Raw genomic sequence first — 23312 nt, 5'->3', positions numbered from 1 at the left:
AGGGTTATAAGAAGCAAAAAATGTTTTATTTATAGGCCTTTGTTTGTAAGATACTGTACAGAGTAAAACCACTATAGAGACCTGCATAGATCTCATTAGAATAACCCAGAACACAGAACTGCAACCCAAACTAGTCATGAAGTTAAAAATAGCAGCTACTGAAACCGCAACCCTACTCATAGCTGCAGCTCTTGCATACATTTCACGCTGCCATGAGATTGGCACATATTTTCACAGCTCAGTTGTTTTCTGCACTAAGATCTCAATGCTTTCGGATCGCAGCAATAGGACTGGTATGAGCAAAATGTGACATTTCAGAGATTAATATGTGTTAGACATTAGGTTGAAGTGTATGTTCATCCCAAACCTGTTTTGTTTATCTTTGGATATGTTTGGGAAGGATTAGAACCCTAACTGTTATTTACAGCTCAGACGGAAAGATCTACCCTCACTTAAGCAAGCCATAAATGATGCAAAATTACTTGATTCCCCCATCAACACAGTCAATGTTGATGTGGAAATCCCTCCCACAGCACTATTGTGTTCTGCCAGTGGGTAGCCTCACCTGCCGGCAGAACATAATGAGCATAGCTAATGGCTATAGCAGCCGGAAATAATCGCATGCAACAGGCTGATCATACTGAAGTCAAACAATAGTTTTTGTTGATATATTGCCACGGTTACTGACTTCCTTATCAGCGTGAGCATTGGGCCAGAGTCCAACCCTTTGAAGATGTCCTTTTTAGGACCCAACGCAAAAGGAGGAGCCAACCTGATTATGTCATCAAGCTGCTGCAAATTGCTGCATAGAGTGAGTGAATGATCCCGCTGTGGGCTAAGTACACATTTTTTTGGATCACAAGGCAGAATTATTTTATACATGTGAGTGTTCTATTGGCAATTGAGTGTTTTAATAAAGTCACACAATGAGCACTATGGAAGCTATCCATTTGTTTTGAGGCCATTTAAAATGTTAACTCCCTATGCAAGTTTTGGATCAAGCTAAAAGGTAATATTAGCACACAATCTTTTACAGATCTCCTATAAGTAAGGGGTCTGCTTTAAGGTGAGCATTTGGAGTGGCACATGGTGGATGGGTATATCATGTATGAGATCTAGAGACATAAGAACATCGCACAGTCTACATGGACACTAGCTGGTAAATTTTTCAGATTTTGTTTGGACTTTGTTTTGCTTAAAGCGTAACTCCACTTTTGTTGAGAAAAATAATTCCCCTCTGGGTGATGTATGGACATTGCAGGGATTTCAACAAACTTAGTTGCAGATTCCTATCTTCTGTTATTCTGAAGAAATACCTACGTTTTTCTCTGTGTCTAAGTGGGAAAGTGGGTCTAATGGGAGTGGTCTCTTAATTATCAATTAGCTTTGCACCTGCAGGGCACTAATGAGGAAAGCTACTGGGCCTGCATCCCTTTAGCCGTGATTTCCTATTGGGAGTATCTCATCAAAAAATACATTTTTGTTGCAGGGGATGTCTGAAATCTGACTTGTATCTTAGTTCAGACCTCTGGGAAAATCAGTGAGCTAATCACAAAAGCAGGACATTATGTTTCTGGGGGGTCATTCTGTACACATTCTGTGTACAGAACACCTCCAGATAGCCATATTGCATTGCATTTTCAGAAAATTGCAGAACTGCAGATTGAAAAGGAAAGGTCATTTTTAATAACATTCAATCACAATATGACTTTTGTCGCAATTGTATACACTATATTATTTTTTCTTTATTTGCTAGTTTTTTCCCCACGAAAGTGGAGTTACCCTTTAAGCTTTTGGCCTTTGGACACTAGTTGCTCTTTGCACTTTGGTCCTTGCACTGTTTATGTTCACACATTATTTAGCTATTGTGTCATACTGTTATTATCATATGTTGTGTATTGTGTTTATTATTATTATTATTATTATACAGAATTTATATAGTGCCAACAGTTTACTCAGCACTTTAAAATATAAGAGAGAGAGAATACAGTGGGCTTCAAGTGCACGTTGACTGTGAGTACACGTGGTCTGCAAGTGCACATGGGCTGTGAGTGCGCGTGGACTGCGAGTGCTCATGGACTGCGAGTGCGCATGGACTGCGAGTGCATGTGGACTGTGAGTCACGTGGGTTGTGAGTACCTGTGTATTGTCTTGTTGAGTACTGGTGTATTGTTGAGTATTAGTGTCAGGAAGCTAGTTGTTAGCTAATTTGGACAGGGTATAATCCCCAGTCTTCATTAAATTAGTAGGTACGATGCCTGGCGGGTGTGGTGATGCAACTTGGTGTACATCTTGCGGCATGTATGCGTTCCTTGATCATCTGATCGAGGGCGAATACTGTTGTGCAAAATGTAAGCACATTGTTTCCCTGGAAGCCCAGGTTCTGAATCTGGGGAAGCAACTGTCAGCACTAAGAAGCCCCTCCATACTAAGGGAGAGCTGGGAATGTACACGGCAGGTGCCGGCAAGGGCCAGCACAGAGGCGGGTGGAGACAAAAAGGTGCAGGCACTAGAAAAGAGTAGATGGGTGACAGTTAGGAAGGTTAGAGGGGAAAGTTCCAGGGAGGCCGATCCTGGGCTGGAACATCCCAATAAGTACGCTCCATTGAGTGACATTGGTGAAACCAGTCAGGGACCAGCACTGCTGGAGCTAAGGGACTCCACTAGCTGCCAGGGGAAGAACTCCTCCAGTGAGAGTGCGAGAGGAAGTGAAGGGAAAGGAAAGACAGATTCTGGTGGTAGGGGACTCAGAGGGCAATCTGTGACAAAGACCTGAAGCACCAAACTATTCTGTCCACCGGGCACATCACAGATCTGGTGGACAGATTACTGGGAGGGGCTAGGGAAGACCCGGATGTCATTGTGCACATTGGGAGCTAAATTGAGGAAAAGGACCTCCAAGGTAGTATTCTCAGAAATACTACCGGTACCTCGAGCCACACCAGAAAGGCAGAGGGAGATCAGGAAAGTAAACAAGTGGCTGAGGAGTTGATGTAGTAAGGAGGGGTTTGGGTTCCTGGAAAACTGGACTGACTTCTCAGTCGGAACATATTCCAGAGGGTAGTATTGGGGACATTAGTGATAGGTTGAATAAAGCACATTAACCCAAGTTAAGTATAGTAACAAGTCCTATTTGCAATCTCGGAACACCCAATAAGGGGACAGTACACCACTGGTCTAAACTATGTGGCATGTTCACCAATGCCAGGAGCCTGGCGGACAAGATGGGAGAACTAGAGATACTGTTGTACAAGGAGGATTTAGATTTTGTGGGAATTTCAGAGACTTGGTTCAACAGCTCTTATGTTGGCAATCATTCAAGGGTATTCCCTTTTTTTCGCAGGGATAGAGAGGGTAAAAAAGGGGGAGGGGTGTGCCTGTATATCACGAATAATGTACAAGTTAATGTGAGAGATGACATCACTAAGGGAGCTAGGGAGGAGGTGGAATCCTTATGGGTAGAGCTCCAAAGGGATGAAACTAAGGGGAAAGTAATACTGGGAGTATGTTATAGGCCCCCTAACCTGAGGGGGGGGACCTCCTATCACTAGGGATGGGCTGAACATCTTCCTGTTTGGTTCGCACCCAGAAGATGGTATGGATTTTAAGGGGAACTCCATGCCAAAATGTAAAAAAAAATGGCGTGGGGTTCCTCCAAAAATCCACACAAGACCCTTATCTGAGCATGCAACCTGGCAGGCCACAGGAAAAGAGGGGGGGACGAGAGAGCGCCCCCCCCTCCTGAACCGTACCAGGCCACATGCCCTCAACATGGGGAGGATGTCCCCATGTTGATGGGGACAAGGGCCTCATCCCCACAACCCTTGCCCAGTGGTTGTGGGGGTCTGTGGGCAGGGGCTTATTGAAATCTAGGAGCCCCCTAACAAAGGGCACACCCAGAGCCCAGTCCCCCCATGTGAATTGGTAAGGGGCACATTGTACCCCTACTATTTCACAAAAAGAAAGTGTCAAAATGTTAAAAAAAACACCGGAGATGGCTTGGGACCTTTTATTAAAAATAAAAAAAATAAAAAAGAGATTCCAGCGATGTAATCCAAAAAATCCATGCTCCTACTCCAGCGATGTAATCCAATTCTCAATCTCCAGCGATGGATGATCCCCAGCAACTCCAGCGAGGAACATGCACAGGATCCTGCATCCACCGAAGGCACCCAGCCAATGACGCAGAGCCAGCTTGACAGCTCTTATGTAGCTGAGGGCGGGGCCACCCATCACGTGACCCCGTCCCCCTCTGACAAGGGGAAACACTGGGGTTTCCCAGTGACGTGTACGGGTGACCCCGCCCCCCTCTGATGCAACGGGAATCCTGCATTTTGAATTTTCAGCGAACACCCCAAATTGTTCGCTGTCGGCGAATGGGCGAACAGCCAATGAATTCATATTCGATTCGAACAGGTAGCCCCTCCCTACCTATCACAATTTGGATTAGCAGCAAGGATGGGAAGTGTCATAATGAGGGATTTTAATTATCCACACATACACTGGGCGGAAGGAACCGCACATTCGTCTAAGGCTCGCCAGTTCCTAAATGTCTTGCAGAACAATTTCATGGGTCAGATGGTAGACACCAACTAGAAACAAAGCGTTACTAGACCTACTGATTACCAACAATACAGACCTGATTACAGATGTGGAAATAAGGGGCAACTTAGGAAACAGCGATCACAGGTCAATTAGCTTCAGTATAAATCACACAAATAGGAAACATATGGGGAATACAAAGACATTGAATTTCAAAAGAGCCAACTTCCCTAAACTATAAACCTTGCTAGAAGATATAAATTGGGATAAAATTTTAGGAACAAAGAACACTGAGGAGAGATGGGTTTGCTTTAAGAGCATATTAAATAAGGGCATTAGCCAGTGCATCCCATTGGGAAATAAATTTAAAAGAGTGATCAAAAGTCCTGGATGGCTTAACTCCAATGTAAAAATGCATAGAAAAGCAAAGGAGAAGGCCTTCAAGAAATACAAGGCTGAGGGATCATTATCAGCCTTCAGACTTTACAAAGAATGCAACAAGAAATGTAAGGGTGCAATTAGAGGGGCTAAGATAGAACACGAAAGACACATAGTGGAGGAGAGCAAAAAAAAAATTCCAAGAAATTCTTTAAGTAAATAAACAGTAAAAGAGGGAGCACAGACCATATTGGCCCCATAAAGAATGATGAAGTGTTTATCCTCATGACACATCTCAGGAAGCACCCTCATGGCTAACAGAGGACAGAATTAGAAATAGACTTAGACTTACATTAATAAGTCCCCGGGACCAGATGGCTTGCACCCGAGGGTCCTTAGGGAACTCCGTCAAGTAATTGCCAGACCGTTGTTCCTAATTTTTACTGACAGTCTACTGACTGGAATGGTACCAGCTGATTGGAGAAAAGCCAATGTAGCACCAATATTTAAAAAAGGGCCAAAATACATCCCTGGGAATCACAGACCAGTTAGCCTAACCTCAATAGTATGCAAGCTCTTGGAGGGGATGATAAGGGACTATATACAAGATTTTAGTCATGAAAACGGTATCATTAGCAGTAATCAGCATGGATTCATGAAGAATCGTCTTGCCAAACCAAAGACGTGGTGTATCTGGATTTTGCAAAAGCATTTGACACAGTTCCCCTTAAACGTTTACTGTACAAAGTAAAGTCCATTGGCATGGACCATAGGGTGAGTACAGGGATTGAAAACTGGTTGCAAGAGTGAGTTCAGAGGGTGGTGATAAATGGGGAGTACTCAGAATGGTCAGGGGTGGAAAGTGGGGTCCCCCAGGGTTCTGTGCTGGGACCAATCCTATTTTAATTGTTCATAAACGACCTGGAGGATGGGGTTAACAGTTCGATCTCTGTATTTGTGGATGATACTAAGCTAAGCAAGGCAATAACTTCTCCGCAGGATGTAGAAACCTTGCAAGAAGATCTAAACAAACTAATGGGGTGGGCAACTACATGGCAAATGAGAGTTAGTGTGGAAAAATGTAAAATAATGCATTTGGGTGACAAAAATATGAATGCAATCTACTCACTGGGGGGAGACCCTCTGGGGGAATCAAAGATGGAAAAGGACCTGGGGGTTCTAGTAGATGCAATGCCAAGCTGCTGCTAACAAAGGAAACAGAATATTGGCATGCATTAAAAATGGGATTAACTCAAGAGAGAAAGCAATAATTCTCCCACTTTACAAGACTCTGGTCCGGCCTCACCTGGAGTATGCTGTCCAGTTCTGGGTACCAGTCCTCAGGAAGGATGTAATGGAAATGGAGTGAGTACAGAGAAGGGCAACAAAGCTAATAAAGGGATATATTAAGTATGAAGAAAGGTTACGAGCACTGAACGTATTCTCTCTGGAGAAGAGACGCTTCAGAGGGCATATGATTTCAATTTACAAATACCATACTGGTGACCCCACAATAGGGATAAAACTTTTCCGCGGAAGGGAGTTTAATAGGACATGTGGCCACTCATTAAAATTAGAAGAAAAGAGGTTTAACCTTAAACTGCGTAGAGGGTTATTTACTGTAAGAGCGGCAAGGATGTGGAATTCCCTTCCACAGGCGGTGGTTTCAGCGGGGAGCAACAATAGTTTTAAAAAACGATTAGATAAGCACATGCATGACCACAACATACAGGGATATACCATGTAATACTGACATATAATCACACACATAGGTTGGACTTGATGGACTTGTGTCTTTTTTTCAACATCACCTACTATGTAACTAATACAGTAAAATACAAGAGGATTAAGAGGGCCCTGCTCGGAGGAGCTTACAATCTAATAATTTATTATGTTTGCTTTGAAGCGCATTCATTAATCTTGTATTTACTATTGTTTACTAGTTTATCACATTTATTTCTATACTCCTATATACAGTAAGTGCGAATAGCTTAGCTAAATGCTAGCTGGCAGCTGGTTTTAGAAACATAGTTACCCAGACAGAACTTGTGGTTAAACCTTCTGGAAAATTGTGGGTAGTGGGAACCATCAAAAGGGTTTCTGCTGCACCTGAGATGTGATAGACTTGGTCTTGGTCAAGTAAAGAAATAATATCTGTGAAATCTCCATCCACTTCAGTCTTCCATCCTTGGCTTATAAGACTTAGCTTCTCTAAATCTATTGCCTGTTTGTGTCTTGTCCACCTGCTGGCATTGGTGCCGGAGTCTTCTATCATGCAGGATCAATTCCAATTTGCCTACTGTGACTCAAGCAGATTCAAGCTCTTTGCCAAACAGGGAGGACCCATGAGGTGGAATCTTGCACCAGTTTGACTTGGAAGAAGTGTTCCTGGTCCACAAAGCTCTCCTGACCATAATGTAATACAACATAATTCTGAATGAGCAGTGAAGAAAGACTATAGTGGCTTTACCTACAAAGTCACTGGCCAGATTGATCTTGCTAATGGAGTGCAGAACCAAAGAAATCTCATCACCTGCCAATAGATCTATACCTGCCCTTTCTGACACACGTTGACTGTATGAAGAAGTTTCAAAATTGGGCTACAGGCACTACCTACAGAGGTATAAATCCTCTTAAACTTCACATATCTTTTTCTATTAAGGGGCTCCCTAAAAGAAACAGCATCATCCCTAGGCAGGGTGATTTCTCTACCAGTCTGATGACAGCCATGTTGACTAAAGGTGCTGAATCCAAACAGGTATCATGTTCCTGAATAGGTACATCTCCATTTTCTTCCTTTCATCAAAAATTAGATCTCTAATTCTCTCTGTTAAAGGGAACAGTAGCACAGATTTGTTAATTGTGGATAATACCTACTTGATTTTGAAGGCTATTCTACTGACTCCTCCCACCCAATTACCTCCTTGATGGTTTTCACTAGAGTATGAACAGAAGCAAAATCACAGCCAACTGCCAAAGACTCATCAAGCAGAGACACTTTCCATGGGTGGGATGCTGGTGAAGATTGTCTGAGTGACTGGTATTGAGCTAGATGCGGACTTGAAACAGAAGTAGCTGCTTGACTAGGCATACCTTCAAAAACTCTTGAATAGAGTTACTGGAGGTCTGTTTATTTAGTGAAGCAACACCTGCTTTCTTTGCTCCCTTGTCTGATGCTGCCTGTGACATTCAAACCTGGTATAGCATCTTGCTGGCTGACTGCAAGCCCAGAACTGTTCAAAATTTGCATAATCCTTGTAATGTAATGAACTTCCTTTAGTCTGGCTCTTATGACGGGACCATTAATGCGTAGCAGTTCCTTCCAGGCTTGAAGCAAACAAAATAATTGAAGGAAGCAATTCACCTTTCTGGCTTTTGAGGAGCGATATTGTTGTTGAAGGCTGAAAATATTTACAATCCATTCGGTTTGTGAATATGCACTCTTTTATAGGGTAGTATATACCTACTTGATGGCTCCCAACTTCATGAATGTGGCTGATCTCTAGGAGAAGTCATGGCTACAGACTTACTGAAGAGCCAAAAGACTGTGGACACAACAGTAAACACCCTAAACACCAGCCAAAGCAAAGAAAATGCAACGCAGTGACAGACATACACTACACTGTTTAGGATACTTGAAACTTGTAGCACTATACTATTTGCACCAAAATAACAGACCCAATAAGTACTAAATAATGCATTAGCAGCAGCACACACACGCACTGTCTAAGAGACCTTCCCTGCAGGGCACTAACTTACTGCTGTAAAAGCACAACTGACAGAAGGAATAATACTGTGGACAAACAGACACTTGTAATGTCCAACCCTAAAATCTCTGAACTGCTACAAGGGAAAGCAGAGACATTCCTATAGGCCTATAGATTGGGCACTACTGCCACCACCTTGTGTTGTTCACTTTGGTGCCAAGCCATCTGGCTTAAATAGCATTGAGAGGAAAGAGCTGGAGAATATCATCAATAATGTCAAAACTCTTGCCTCTCAGACAAAATTTAAAATAGTACTCTGTTCCATAGGATATACAGGTACAAGAGCTGCTGGTAATGCTTTTTGACTTCTAGTAAATCTTGTTAGAAATATATAGGGTAATTAGGCTGGTGATTATCATAGACAAAACCAGAGAAAATTCCAAGCTCAACTTACCAACCAGTCTGCTAACCAACCGAATTAACCTGTCCAACAGTCTACGTTAAAAACAGGGGTTTTGTTAGCACCCATTTGCAAATTAGTGCTGACTAAACCCCTGTTTTTAATGTAGACTTTTGAACAGGTTAATGCAGTTGGTTATCAGACTGGTTGGTAAGTTGAGCTTGGAATTTTCTCTAGTTTTGTCTTTCATGCGTTTGCCCAATCATGTGCTCCTAACTGCGAAGGCCAGTTATAGGTGGGGCAGAGGCCTTTTCTTTGTTACTGGTGTAAATTTGGTCAGGGGACAGGCTGGACACCTTTGCTGCCTTTTTGCTATGTGCTAGGTGTCCAGTGTGCCCCCTGTGCCTTTAAGGAGGACTGGGCGGCCTCCTGGCCCACCTGCCCCTCATCTATCCATTAGAATGCATGTGATCCCACTGTGGATACACTCATAAATTTAGCAGTGGTAGGGCTGCAAGCAATACACAGGGTACCTTGCTGAGGCCTTGCTGCTTACACATGCGTTTGCAAATGCGTGCTAACTAAACCCCTGTTTTTAATGTAGACTGTTGGACAGGTTACTTCGGTTGGTTAGCAGACTGGTTAGTAAGTTGAGCTTGGAATTTTCTCTGGTTTTGTCTTTCATGTGTTTACCCATCCATGTGCTCTTTGCTGTGAAGACCAGTTATAGGTTGGGGCAGGGGCCTTTTCTTTGTTACTGGTGACCATAGTAGCTCGAGTGAAAAGCTAGGATTGGCATTTTAAATTAATAAATTGCAGTCAAAATAATTGAGCTGAGTTAAATAATTAAATACTTTTTATTTTGTCCCTTCCTTGATGCAGCTAATCTGTAGCTCTGATAATAATAATAGTAATAATGAAAAAGATGCTAAAACAAAAAAAGGACTTGTTTATTGATAAGGTAAGGAAAATGACTAACAGTAATTTAATAACAGTAAGATACATAGATAAATCTAAAAATTACAATAAAAAGCAAAGGTAATACGTTATATAGAAATTCAGTCCTCTTAAAGAGGAGCTACAGGCTGCCCCTCAAAAAAATTAAAAGTCAGCAGCTACAATTACTGCAGCTACGGGCTTTTATTAATAAGGCATTTACCTGTCTAGGAATCCAGCGATGTCCTCACCTGAGGCAATTCTTCAATCGGCATCTTGACTAAGGGAACCGACAGTTAAGCCTTGCAGCCTCACAGCCAGTTTCTTACTGCACATGCGCGAAGCTCGCTGTGCTTTGTGAATGGGCTGCAGTCACGCTTTACAGGTCAAGGCTGCAAGGGAATCAGAGGGGGCTAAACTTTTGGCTCAGTTCTCCAGGAGTCAAAATCAGGTACCCGCTCCCCCTCCCTCAAATGGTGTCAAATGTGGCAGTGGAGGGGGGAGGGGAGGGGAGGCAGGCAAGCAGAGCGTCCCCTTTTGAGTGGAGCTCCACTTTAAGTTCTGTATCTCAGCTGGACTTAGCAAGAGAACAAGATAGCTGAGCTACTGCTGTTATAATACAGAAAAATCTATTCATACTGAGAAACACCCCTGATGAGTCTTTCATCCAGTCTGCATCTTTCATAGGATTTGACCCTGCTTACTGACATACTGCAGCAGACTTGACTTGACATACTGCGGAAACGTCTTGACCTGTGTCTACAAGAGGTCACAGCCTGCCCTTAAACCTGTGTTAATGGATAGAAAACAAATTGTATTGTTGCAAATCATTTTGACAAGAACTGTAATGCATGTTATATCTGGGGCAGATATAACTGCCATAAAACACTGCAGGGTGTTATGCATGAAACCCTCTCCAGGATTTGAGAGCTCTTTCATTTATGACCCCTGACAGGAATATCCAGCTGGGTACTTGCTAAACTAGTCCTAAAGTGCCCCCCGATAATATATATATATTAGGAAGGCCTGATTGCTTTGCACTTGCACCTGTAATGATGCACCTCACCCTCTTCAGTATTTTTTATATATATATATATATATATATATATATATATATATATATATATATATATATATATATATATATGACGTTCTTTGGTCTGGCTGGAGCTCAAGTTGTCACACCAACAACCTACCTTTGAGGACAGTAAACGTCCTCAACATTATACTGTGCTTTTGGAGGGTTTATGTGACCCCCTTCAATGAACATTCATTGCAACATTTATGGCAAGGCACATTTTATTTTGGTAAAACAATATTGTGCAGTTTCATATCAAACTGGTATTAACAGATTTTGAATAGAAATAGTTTATTTTAAGAATGTATTTCTAATTAGCGATTCATGTTTGCTTTCTTTGTAACAGATCCGTGTGTTCAGGCCACCTAATTATTCTGGCACAATAGCTCTGGCCTTACTTGTATCCCTGGTCGGAGGTTTGCTTTATTTGAGAAGAAATAACTTAGAATTCATTTACAATAAGACAGGCTGGGCCATGGCAGCTCTTGTGAGTATTTCTGTTTCTAACTTCAATGCTTTCATTTGTGTAAAAGAATTGCCATTTTCTGTGCATGAAATGTATAACAATATATAAAAGAATGGCATTCACTAATTCATATTCCAACCAGGTCATTGAAGAGGGCAAAAATCCATTAGACCATTCTTTCAGTGTACTTATTAATTCACAAAAGAAACAGTTATGAAAGACATGTTAAAGTTTTAAAGGCATTTATAACAGAAACATTCACATTTTACAAAGCAGGAAGGCAAACAGCTGTGAAGAGCACTGTAGCGTGTGGTATGTATTCTATAATAATATTTTAGCTTTATATCCTTGGTCTTAACTCTATTAACATCATGTGGCTACAAGCAATTTCCCTTGTAAAATGAGTCTTAGACAGACATCTTAAGGGGAACTCTAGGAAATGATTCACAAAGAATAGAAAGTATGTGAATCTTGTGTGTTTATTTGACTTATCAGAGTGAGATCTTAGGACCACTCTGCAATAAAAAATACATTCATGACATTCTTTATTCCTATCATTAATATTGAGTTTATCCTGCAGTACTTTAACTACTTAGAAGCTATGGGCAAACTTAAGGATCAGTGAGTGTATTATGATCTTTTCCAAAAGTGTTCAACACTTTTAACTACAATTAAGTTTGGATATTTAATTTATACCACAGATAATGCATATTATGGCCTGCAGTATCACAGGATCAGACGATGATCGTCTTGGTATAGGACTGGTATTATTATATTGTTGTCTAGTCACCAGGCTCCTTAGTGTAGGTCTCCAATCTGACATGACAGAAAAGCGTGGATCACAAGGCTAGCTGGTTAGAATTACCAATCTTTTGGCAGATTAAACAATTTACAAATATGTTTTTAGTGATACATTTAGCCTTTTTGTCTAGAATACAGCTTTAACAAATTATCCCTATTGAGCCAACTACCTCAATTATTGCATTTTATTTCACTGTCCAATGGTAAAAACCATATGCCACTGGTAAACAAGATTTTTGTTTCAATAATTTTATTTATTCTGAACAGTTAAGCTCCCTACATTAAATAGGCCTTTTAATGATATTATTTAGGGTAATTATTGGACTTAATAGTCATAAAGTAATACCACAGAAGCATATACCATAGGATTGTTTTTCTTCAAAATAGTTTGAAGGATGTTAGTCCCTTGCATGCATGAAATGTGCTTATTAGGCATTAGTTCAGGGTCAAAATTTCCAACAAATTTCCTCGAGTGCTGATGAGTTTACTGAGGTGCGTACATCTTTCTGAGCCAAAACCGGTCTACAGCAGAAAAGCTGCAAGGTAACATCTCCATTATCTGTGCACAATGAAGTGTCCACTGTCATGTCCCCTGACATATTGTTTATAAGACTGTCAGCCCGGGAGGTTTGGCAATGTAGTTTCACTATCAGATAAAAACGGAGAAAGGATTACACACACATTAAGGTAAAGCAGTGCACATTTGTGTTACAATTACCCAAAATTGCCATCATCAGTCAATGCCACATGCACCCCGCTAAAAAAGCTGGCTCATCCATAGAGTTTTTATGACAGCAGCAGTTACTAATAATATTCTATATTGCTGTAAATCGATGCTGAAGAACATGCATTCTGCAAGATCTCTTTCTGGTCTGATTTGTGAAGTTATTTAGAGGGAAGGTTTGCTTTGACAGAGCAAAGTAATCACTAGGTGTAGAAGTGCATGGTAACCTTTTTCTGTCTATCTATTCAGTCATACATACATTTACTGAAACTAAACAGCATATATACACTTTGGCCGGAGCTGTGATTCTTGACTTTGATGAAGCGTTCATATGTCTGTGTCATAGTTGTTTGTTCATATGTGTATATTATTAGGCATATATGGCTTGTGTGTGTAATAAAATAGACATGTCACAAACCTGGGTAATTCAAATCTAGGATATAAAAATGAAAATGTAGGCAGAGGTCAACTTCAATGAAAATCACTTAGCAAAACATTCAAGAAATATAGGCATTTTTTTGTACTGTATACTTTTTTTGTGATGGGAGTAACTGTCTGATAGACTGTCTTGAATTACATACACAATAATTTTAACCAGCATTATTTATCAAGCATCTTACTGCCTGGATTAATTATTATGTAGTTATGAGCCTTTTGCTGCTTGACTCAATAGTACTCCTATGTTATCCTTTGCTTAAATCTATGCCCTTCCCATTGCCATGTGCCAATTTTTATTACTTGTGAATTCATTTTGGTAAGATAGAAATTTTCATTCATCTTTTCTGCATTCTAATCAGCAAGCCTGTTTATTGAAAAGTCTATACCTGAGCTTTTGTGAAAGAAAGCCAAACACAAAGCTTTGTTTTATGCCATGTCCCAGCCTTGGCAGTTTCTGTATTTTTCTATGAGTTACTGAATGCACAATAAAGCATATTCATGTTTGCTTATTTACTACAAATGTAATCTATACATATGTCAACAAAATTAACAAGATGTTCAATCCCTGCATGAAATTGCATTTCATTAGAAAGGTGCAATAAACTCTGAGCAATGCACTTGAAAGGTAGGAAATTGGAATTGATGTACTGTATAAGCACAAGAAAGCTATTTATTTCACTGCAAGAAAATCTACCCAAAGTGGCTTAAGCCCTTATTTTTATCCTTTTTTTAACAAGTCATTTTCAGAATGTAAAAAAACAAGGAAAATTATTGAATGCTACATGACATTCTGTACATTTTAGAGTAAATCTTTTTCATTAGTGATAGAAAAATATATAATATGAAAGATGAAATAAATATAAGCTTCTTGAAGTTTGAATTAAATAAAATTGTAAGTGTACTTAAAATTGATCCATATGCATGTCATCCTCCCAGCATATTCATTCTTCACCCCAATTCAGGGCAAAGTTGCAGGTTATTTTCATAGTACTGGTACTAACACTTACATTGCTTCTGGTCTTCCCCTTGCCCACTTGACCAGGCAGAGCCCTAAGAGATACCACATATGGGGACCATGTGAGCTCCTTTTCTCCCACTATGCTCTATGCACAGTATCTGAGCAGCTAGTCGTCAGGCCTGAGCTCAGTCATATGGTGTCAGGAGAAGGTCCCTAGCCTATTGTAAGTTGCAACGCAGAGCTTCCTTCCCAGGGCTCCAGTGGCCAAACAGGCAGGTAAGGAGGCACTGAGAACATTACATGGAGCATGTAGCATGCACAATTAAATATTTACTTCAAGAAACGTTATACTCACCTCAACCTATGTATAGTGTAATTTGATTGCTAGTGGAGGCAACCTGTGTTGCACATCTTTTAAAGCTCAACTCCAGGATATTAGCAAATGCCCCTTCCCACCCCCCTCATATTGACAGCATGTGATGATGTGAATACCTCTAATTGGTAGACGAAACACTTCCAGAGGCCAGGTCCTCTCTCATAAGCTTCAGGGGCAGGAGAACTTATGGGTGTGGTGAGAGAACCAGTGCCGAAGAAGATAATAAGAAACAAAAAATGCCCAGTTCCCAGGGCAGGAAATAAAATTGGCTCAGAGAGGAAATTGTGACTTTAAAACTTCAGAAAGGCTCAGGGAGAGGTGTTTGCAATGAAGACGAGGAGTAATATAATTGATGCACAATGCACTATTTACATATTAGTTTTGCCTTGAGCTAGGCTTTAAAGTGGTTGTAAAGGAACTTTTAAAAAAAAAAAAACATCTCTATACTTACCTGCTCTATGCAATGGAATTGCACATAGTGGCCCCAAACGTCTACTTCTTGGGTCCCCCACTGGTGCTGCTGGCTGCTCCTCTCTGTCCAGTTCCCCCACAGGAAGCCGCTTCCCATGGGGGCTCTCATGCATGCTTGCTCCCAAGCCCCACTGCCATCTCCATGGCCCCGCCCCCACTCCCTCATCACTGGCTTTGATTGAAAGCACTGGGAGCCAATGGCTTCAGTGCCCCAGCAAAGCTAGTGAGACATGGAAGTAAGAGGAGAGAATAGCTGCAGACAAGCACAGCACTGGATTGAATGAGAGCTCAGGTAAATGGGGTGAGAGACTAAAATCAGTGCCTAAACATTTTTTACCTTAATGCAAGGAATGCATTTGGGATTTAGAACCACCTTAAAGTGGAAGTAAACCCATACATAAAACAGTTTTATTTACGGCACGTGCTGGGAATTTAACACTCCCATTGGTTGTGTCAACCAAACTGTCAAACCATCCAATGGCTGGTGTCATAACTGATCACATGTGCAGCATCATGGCGGTTGTAGATTAAACAGAGGCAAAGATGGCAGCTTCCTTGGCTGAAAATGATAGAGGGGTTTACTTACACTTTAAAGGGGTTGTAAACCCTCATTATTTTTCACCGAAATGCATCTTATGCATTATGGTGAAAAAACTTCTGTCACTTACAGGCCCCCCAGCCCCCCCGTTTTACTCACCTGAGTCCTGTATTTCCCACGCTGGAGATGTGCTCTTCCCCTCTGCCCGTTGTCTGGGCTCTTGATTGGATAGATTGATAGCAGCGCAGCTATTGGCTCTCGCTGCTGTCAATCAAATCCAATAACGCAGGGGGGGCGGGGCCGAGTCCGGCATTCTGTGTCTATGGATGCAAATGTTGGACTCAGGAGTGCACCCGCAAGGTAACCCCCCTGGGAGAGTGCTTCTCCTAGAGGGTTATACGATGTGGGGAGGAGCTAACAGCAACGCCGGGGGACTCCAGAAGTCGAGGATTGGGGCCACTCTGTGCAAAACTAACTGCACAGTGGAGGTAAGTATGACATGTTTGTTATTTAAAAAAAAAACAAAAACAAAAACAAAGCCTTACAATCACTTTAAGTTATCTTCCAGTGAGGTTTGGAAACTTCTTAGGCAAAGGATGTCATCAGGAAAGATAAACTGAAAATATACAGTATCACATTTGACTTGCCAGAAGTACTTTTTTTGTAATCACATTCTGGGTTATTCCCTACCTTTTTTCCACCATGTTGTTGCACCAGTACTGTGATTATTATCCACTTCAGGACCTGTTTTTTTACATCATCCACCTCTTCAGGCCATTTTCAGTGTTCAGTTCTGTGATGCTTTGAATGAGGTAATGCAACACTATACCCAAATTAATTTGACAACAGATAGAGCTTTCTTTTGGTGTTCATTAATAATCACTATGTTTTTAATTTGTTACTAAATAAAGGACAAGACAACTTCAAAAAGATTACATTTCTTTCTAGCATAAGCCAAAAAAATGGCAGGACAGTACAAACACCCCCAGAATGCCCTCTTTATGCAAAGTGGACACCCCAAAGTTCTACAAGCTTTTGGGAATGAAGAACTACATTGGTAATTAGTCACCCACTGAAGCCAAGTGCAAGTTTTCTTGTATTAGTGGAAGAGTGTTGAGAGGTCAAAATTGTATTTCACTGCATTTGCATTGTATACAAAAGTCATGAATAAAACGAAATCACTTTTATACCCCCCCCCCCCGCAAGAGAGAAATCCCACAATCATTGGCAGTCAGTGTCCCTTTCAAATCCCCCAAAACATTTCTATGCCGCCTTTTAAACCCTACCCACCCTCCTCGTTACCCTTGAACGTAGCCTTCTCTGCTGCAGCTGGAGGATTTAATGAATTGATTCATTCAATAAATCCTTCTTTTTCTCCTTTCTATGAGGGAAAGGGGAGGACTCACTAATGTAAATAGTACAACACGGTTTACATTGGTGATCACTGGGAATGGTCATCACAGATGACATAGAGCCACTCCAATCACTTCTGTATCTTTAGTCAATGCTCTTCACAGTCTTATTGACAGTGGGAGCAGCAGCATTCTGCATAAACAGAAGGAAATACAGTTCTGCACTAATAAGGGTGCCATCTGGCTGTTTAACTACAACTCAAATTGTTTAAGAAATATAGAACTTACAGAACTGCAACACATGTCATAAGATAGTTAGTATCATCTCCAGGATTTAGGGCCCCTTTTACACTTGTGTGAAAGTTTTCATTGGCGAAAAAGTACCTTCCTTTTTTTGTTTTTCCAACACACAGGTGCACATTTTTTGGCCATTGAAGTGCCATTCAAAATAAATAGCAAAGCGCTATAATGTACATACACAATGTTTTGTTGCACTGCCAATCATTGTGTGATACAAAGCGCACACAAATGTGTGTTAAAGTGTCCAAAAGGTGGTATAATATTAGCTTGCTTGACGTGCAATTACCAGTAAGTCTTTTTTTATTATCCACAGAAAGGTTTGTTTTACTGAAATAACCCTGGAATGGTGTTGTGTGGTCAGTTCAGATGCGGGGAACGCATAGCTGAGATCTTGGTTCCTGCCTTTTAATTGTCTGCTAGAATCAAGATAATTTACTACATTTCCTAAATTTCTTTCAAAATAATTTTGTTGCACTGACCTATGGTCATGCCCAGATTAAACGTGACTGTGGTTAGTTGCTCCGTTTGAAAATGTAATAATTGAATTAGGCATTCAGCTGGCTAAATTTCCTTTTTGCTTTGAGGCATAGAACGCCGCATCACCCGCAATGCTTGTCGAATGATTTAGTATCACTTGAATAGTTACTAAACTTGCACACAGTGCATAAAGCTGGAACAGCACCACAGGAGGTTAATGTAGTCAAGGGAAATTTCTGTTTTATGTTGCAAACTATTTTTATTTATTTTGCATAGGAAAAAAACAAGAAATATGAGGAAAGCACTACTGCAAATAAATAATCTGAATTTTAAATTCTTACTAGAGCACACAGCATACCACACTCCCACAGGAGAAGTCTTTTGTGTGTGTAAGGCTGAGATGAATTAATAATCCTAAATGTGTTGCCCAGTTTCTGCACTAACTTTTCCTGTTCTAAAATAAACTCTACAAATAAGCTGCTTTGGAATAAGCCCCTTTAATTCATAGGCAGTAATGATATACAGTATAAATGCATAGTTCATAACAGATGATATGACTGGATATTTATAATAAAAAATGCAAGCTGAATAACATGACATTTTAATATTTCACTAAAATATAAAATATAATATAATAATAATATAATATAAAATATGTATGCCTGTTACTTACTTATCAAAATAAAAAATATAGGTGTGCCTCCTAAATAAATACTATGCAAAACATATTGCAAAACTCCCAGGAAACAGCTAAACACATTGAGATATATATATATATATATATATATATATATATATATATATATATATATATATATATATATATACTCCCTACTTAAATGTAAATACTAAATCTTGAAAATAGTGAATCAATTTAAAGCTGGAAAAACACCAGGAAGAAGTTAACAGATGCACATCTTTGAGTATCTTAGCAATATTAGACTAAAAAATAAAAAAATAAAATACATGCATATAGGTAATAGTGAACAGGTTCAATTCTGATGTTAAAGCGGTCTTTGAATCAGAATTTGCTTACTTGTGAGACCCTTGTCCCTCCATGAAAAAAATGCCTTCCGCATAAAAGTAAAACATTAAAAAAACAAAACACATATACATATACTTGCATTATAACCTGGCTTCTGCCCACAGTGCCTAAGAGAGGGTAAGAAAACCTTACGGGAAGATCATGGAAATGGTGTGGATCTCAGATCCATGAAAAGATGCTCTTGCATAGTGCTCAGGTGCCCATCTCATTAGGAATTCTTAGAATTTCCCCATTTTAGTCAGAAGGCTGTGGAGGCTGGAGAAGTATATATTTTTCACTGATTTTTTTTTGTACTTTTTTATGGAGGGTTGGGTCTAACAAGGAAGTAGACCCTTTATTTTGATGCAAGGTCTACTAAAATCATTGCAAAACAATGTATTGCAATGTCACATATAATTTGTTTCCTTATGTTCAACATTAAACACAAATGGCTAAAGCAATATTTTTAATATACATTCAACAGAAAGCATCATTATAATCATTGGAAGCGCCTTTTCACTGGTATTCATATTTTTCTTTTGTTATTACATTTAGTAATAAATGTTTTATTAACACATTGTCTTTGTTTCAATTCATATTAGTGTGTTGTGTTTGCTATGACTTCTGGGCAGATGTGGAATCATATACGTGGACCACCTTATGCACATAAAAATCCACAAAATGGTCAAGTGGTGAGTAACTTTATAATCATTAAATTTTTGCTCATTTACAGCAGTTGAATGTTCAATTTGCAAGCAAGAGAATATCAAGAAAAAAAAAAAACAGGATGTTACCTTGCACATGATTGGATTATTGACGTGAATACAGCTTCACTTTACTTAGTGAACATTCCCACTTTCTTTATTAATCTGGCTATATATCTTCCTTGGTATTACAGTGTTTTACAAATGGAGCAGCCATTATTGTAAATCCCAAATCCAGCTTTATATCAATAACTATAAAAAGTAGTCAGCTCAGCTCTCATGAAAAGTAAAAGAAACTTTGATTATGCTGCAAAACTCATCTCCCTCTGAGTGCAGCCCCTCGCAAACTCCCTACCCTGCCATTTAATGCTAGTTCCCTTCCAGGTTTATATGATGCTCAGCATAATGTGTCATCTAACAAGCTTCCAGGAAGCTCAGGCTATCATGGACATACCCCCTGGGTAATCATGCCACCTGGGCTCACAGTACTACTGGAAAGAATGGCGCTCACACATCATTAGACAAGACTAGGAACTGCCCAAAGCTGAAACCAGAGAAGAACATAAAATTATTTTTTTGTAGAAAAGTAATACTGAGAGTGGGTTTTAGGAAGGGAGTTTGGGGCTGAAAGGCAACATAAACATTAAACCTTTTTTTTAAGTTAGTTACTAATGAGCAACATTTAGCTGGACAAAAATCACAATTCTATATCAAAAATTCACTAAATCAACACAATTGTTTTGTATAGGCATCCAAAGAATGACAATAGTAAATTTCAAACCCCTCAACATAAAATGGTGATCGTACTGATCAACAAGTCATAACTTCTGTTCTAGCGTATTTAAATGATTGCTGTATTTTTAAAGCACATTGGCCCATTAGCTTATTTTAGGCTTGGCACATCAGTCAACTTTAAAAAATACAAATTCCTTCTGCCTTTTATTTTCCTTTCCTTAAAAAGTAACATTGTAGGCTCAGGACAGTGTAAATATTAGTTTGTGTACTTTTCGACTGTTTGTAGTTTGCAATAATCTGCAATTTGCATTGTACAGTGTAGAAAGCACGTCTGCATGCCAGGTCTGAGCACAAGAAAGACTCAGTGATTACTCTAAATGCGCATTCTGCTGTCAATGGACAAGCCTTAGCATACATATGTTGTACTACACGCTTTCAACAGTTTGTGATCTTTTTCTCCAGTGACTGCATAAATGCAGTGAAATATTGAAGTCATTAGTGTTTCCTAGCAATGAAAAAATTCAACTCAAAGTTTTACTTCAATCAAACCTAAAGTGACCATCCTGCATCTGGCATTTGCATCTGCGTCTTGAGCATACGGATGCCCCCCTAGCTAGTTGCTGATACTGACATTTTTGCAATGGTTATGAATATGTTTAGCAATCTGCTTAGTTTACACAGACCAAAAAAAAAGCTTTCTGTCTGACTGCATTTCATAAAACCCAAATTAGGGTAAATTAAGTGGGATTTCTGATTTTCACACAGTTACAGTGTTTCTGAACGATTTTACCAGTTCATTGATTGACTTGCTTGGGCTGCCCTTCTGCCAGTTTCTCCACAAACAAGACACTTTAGATCACCTTTCAAAAATTCTCCCACTCTCTAAAAACTTTTAGGCATAGTGTGATTCCTTTCATCATGTCTGCTCCTCTCCCATCCCTTGTTGCCACCTCCCTGAGGCACACTAAAAAAGATGGTTTATTCTTTTGAGCATCTAAAGTGAAATATTAATTTGTCCTGTCCTGATAGAGTTCCAAACAAAGGTAAGGACTGTCAGAACCATGTCATACACATTTACTTGATGCGGAGTGTAACATTGGCTGCCAGTGTGCATCACAGCTTGATAAATCACACATTTTATTTATTTATACTGTATTTTGCCAGGAAGAAATGCATTGTGAATTTTTCTCTTTCCAAGTACGTACAGTGTACATAATATATAACATTGTTTGGCTTTTCTATTCCATTATTGTATATAAATGTTTCAAGGACACAGTAGCTTGTTTTTAATAGAGTTCTGCAGTAAGCATGATCTTTACAAAGGACACACAAGCCCATTACACAATTACAAATGATTAATACTGAGTAATGATAAATAAGTTCCTGGAATTACATGGAAATTAGAAAGTCAACAGAGTAACAAAATATTCATTTTCCAGCATAATCCTTTTCAATAGTAGCATACTGCTTACTATGCCCTATTGATGTCCTTTTGAACCATTTGTCCAGGTGCCTATAGTAGCCAAAAAACATATATCTTTTTTTACTTATGGATGATAGAATATGAAATGAAGGATTTTAGTGACGGAAGTAAGTTAACCCTAATACAGACAACCTGTTTTAAAGAGCACAAAAACAGTTGGGTTGCATGTGATTGATTTTAAGCTTATGCTTACACAGCTTTTGTGAGCAGCTTTTTGTTATTTATATGCTGGCTATGGAATCTACCCACTGATTGGGGTGAGGACTGCAGTGGAGGTGAAGCCTTATGCCGCGTACACACGATTGGACTTTCCGGCAGACTTGGTCCAGCGTACCGGAGTCCGTTGGACAATTCGATCGTGTGTGGGCTCTAGCGGACTTTTTTTTCTCAAAAGTTTGATGGACTTAGATTTGAAACATGTTTCAAATCTGTCCGAAGGACTCGAGTCTGGTCGAAACGTCCACTCGTCTGTATGCTAGTCCGAGGGACAAAAACCGACGCTAGGGTAGCTATTGGCTACTAGCTATGAACTTCCTTGTTTTAGTCCGGTCGTACGTCATCACGTACGAATCCGTCAGACTTTGGTTGATCGTGTGTAGGCAAGTCCGTTCATTCGGAAAGTCCGTTGAAAAGTCTGCTGGACAAAGTCTGCCGTAAAGTCTGCTCGTGTGTACGCCGCATTAAAGTGTTACTAAACCCACAACAGTAAAATCTGTCTGTATATGCAGAATAGCGTGTTTGTTATACTCACTGTGGAACTTAAGGGGTCAATCCTCTGTATTGTGTAAAAAGGCACTTTGATCCTGTAAAAACATTCTTCCCACAAATTACACCCTTTCCTTGATAGCATACAACTCTTATTGAAAACCTTCACTTAAGTGAACCTGTGGGGGAAAAACAAACCAGGTAAACCAAGATCAGTAACAGATAGCATAATCTAGCACAGTGATGGCGAACCTTGGCACCCCAGATGTTTTGGAACTACATTTTCCATGATGCTCATGCATTCTGCTGTGTAGTTTAGCCTCATGGGAAATGTAGTTCCAAAGCATCTGGGCTGCCAAGGTTCACCATCACTGATCTAGCACATACCTTGTTTTGCTATGTATAGTGTTTTTGTGGGCATTGATATTTCCTTAATACAGCCAGAAAAGGTGGGTATAGGACCCAGAAAAAGTCGGTATAAGGTAACCCCAGATAAGGACCGGACTGCTGGGGAATTTCTCTCAAAGTGTGTGCAGGCATTAGTAGGAGCAGTGTTGATACAAAGGAGAGGAGACAGTAGCCGTAATCAGCTGGGGAATGTTATCAGGAATCTCAAAAAAGACTTATAGTTTGTCGATTAACCATCCGAATTGGGGGACCACTGTAGCCCGTGAATAGAAGACAAGATATACCTCATTTGTTTTGAGTGCAATTAATGT

At 40.0% G+C, this 23312-nt stretch overlaps 1 protein-coding gene across 1 annotated transcript in view; it reads left to right on the top strand.

Annotated features, from left to right (window-relative positions):
- The window catches only part of TUSC3 (tumor suppressor candidate 3), a 406424-nt gene that overhangs the window by 306143 nt on the left and 76969 nt on the right, over nucleotides 1–23312 (top strand). The window contains exons 5-6 of the mRNA XM_073608243.1: nucleotides 11388–11528; nucleotides 19569–19658. Of these exons, the coding sequence (XP_073464344.1) occupies nucleotides 11388–11528; nucleotides 19569–19658 (231 nt within the window). The remainder of the gene's footprint in view (nucleotides 1–11387; nucleotides 11529–19568; nucleotides 19659–23312) is intronic.

This window comes from Aquarana catesbeiana, linkage group LG01 (genome assembly GCF_042186555.1).
Source record: "Aquarana catesbeiana isolate 2022-GZ linkage group LG01, ASM4218655v1, whole genome shotgun sequence".
Taxonomy (NCBI): Eukaryota; Metazoa; Chordata; class Amphibia; order Anura; family Ranidae; genus Aquarana; species Aquarana catesbeiana.
Note: the sequence above shows the minus strand (reverse complement) of the source record. Positions and strands in the feature narration are given on the sequence as shown.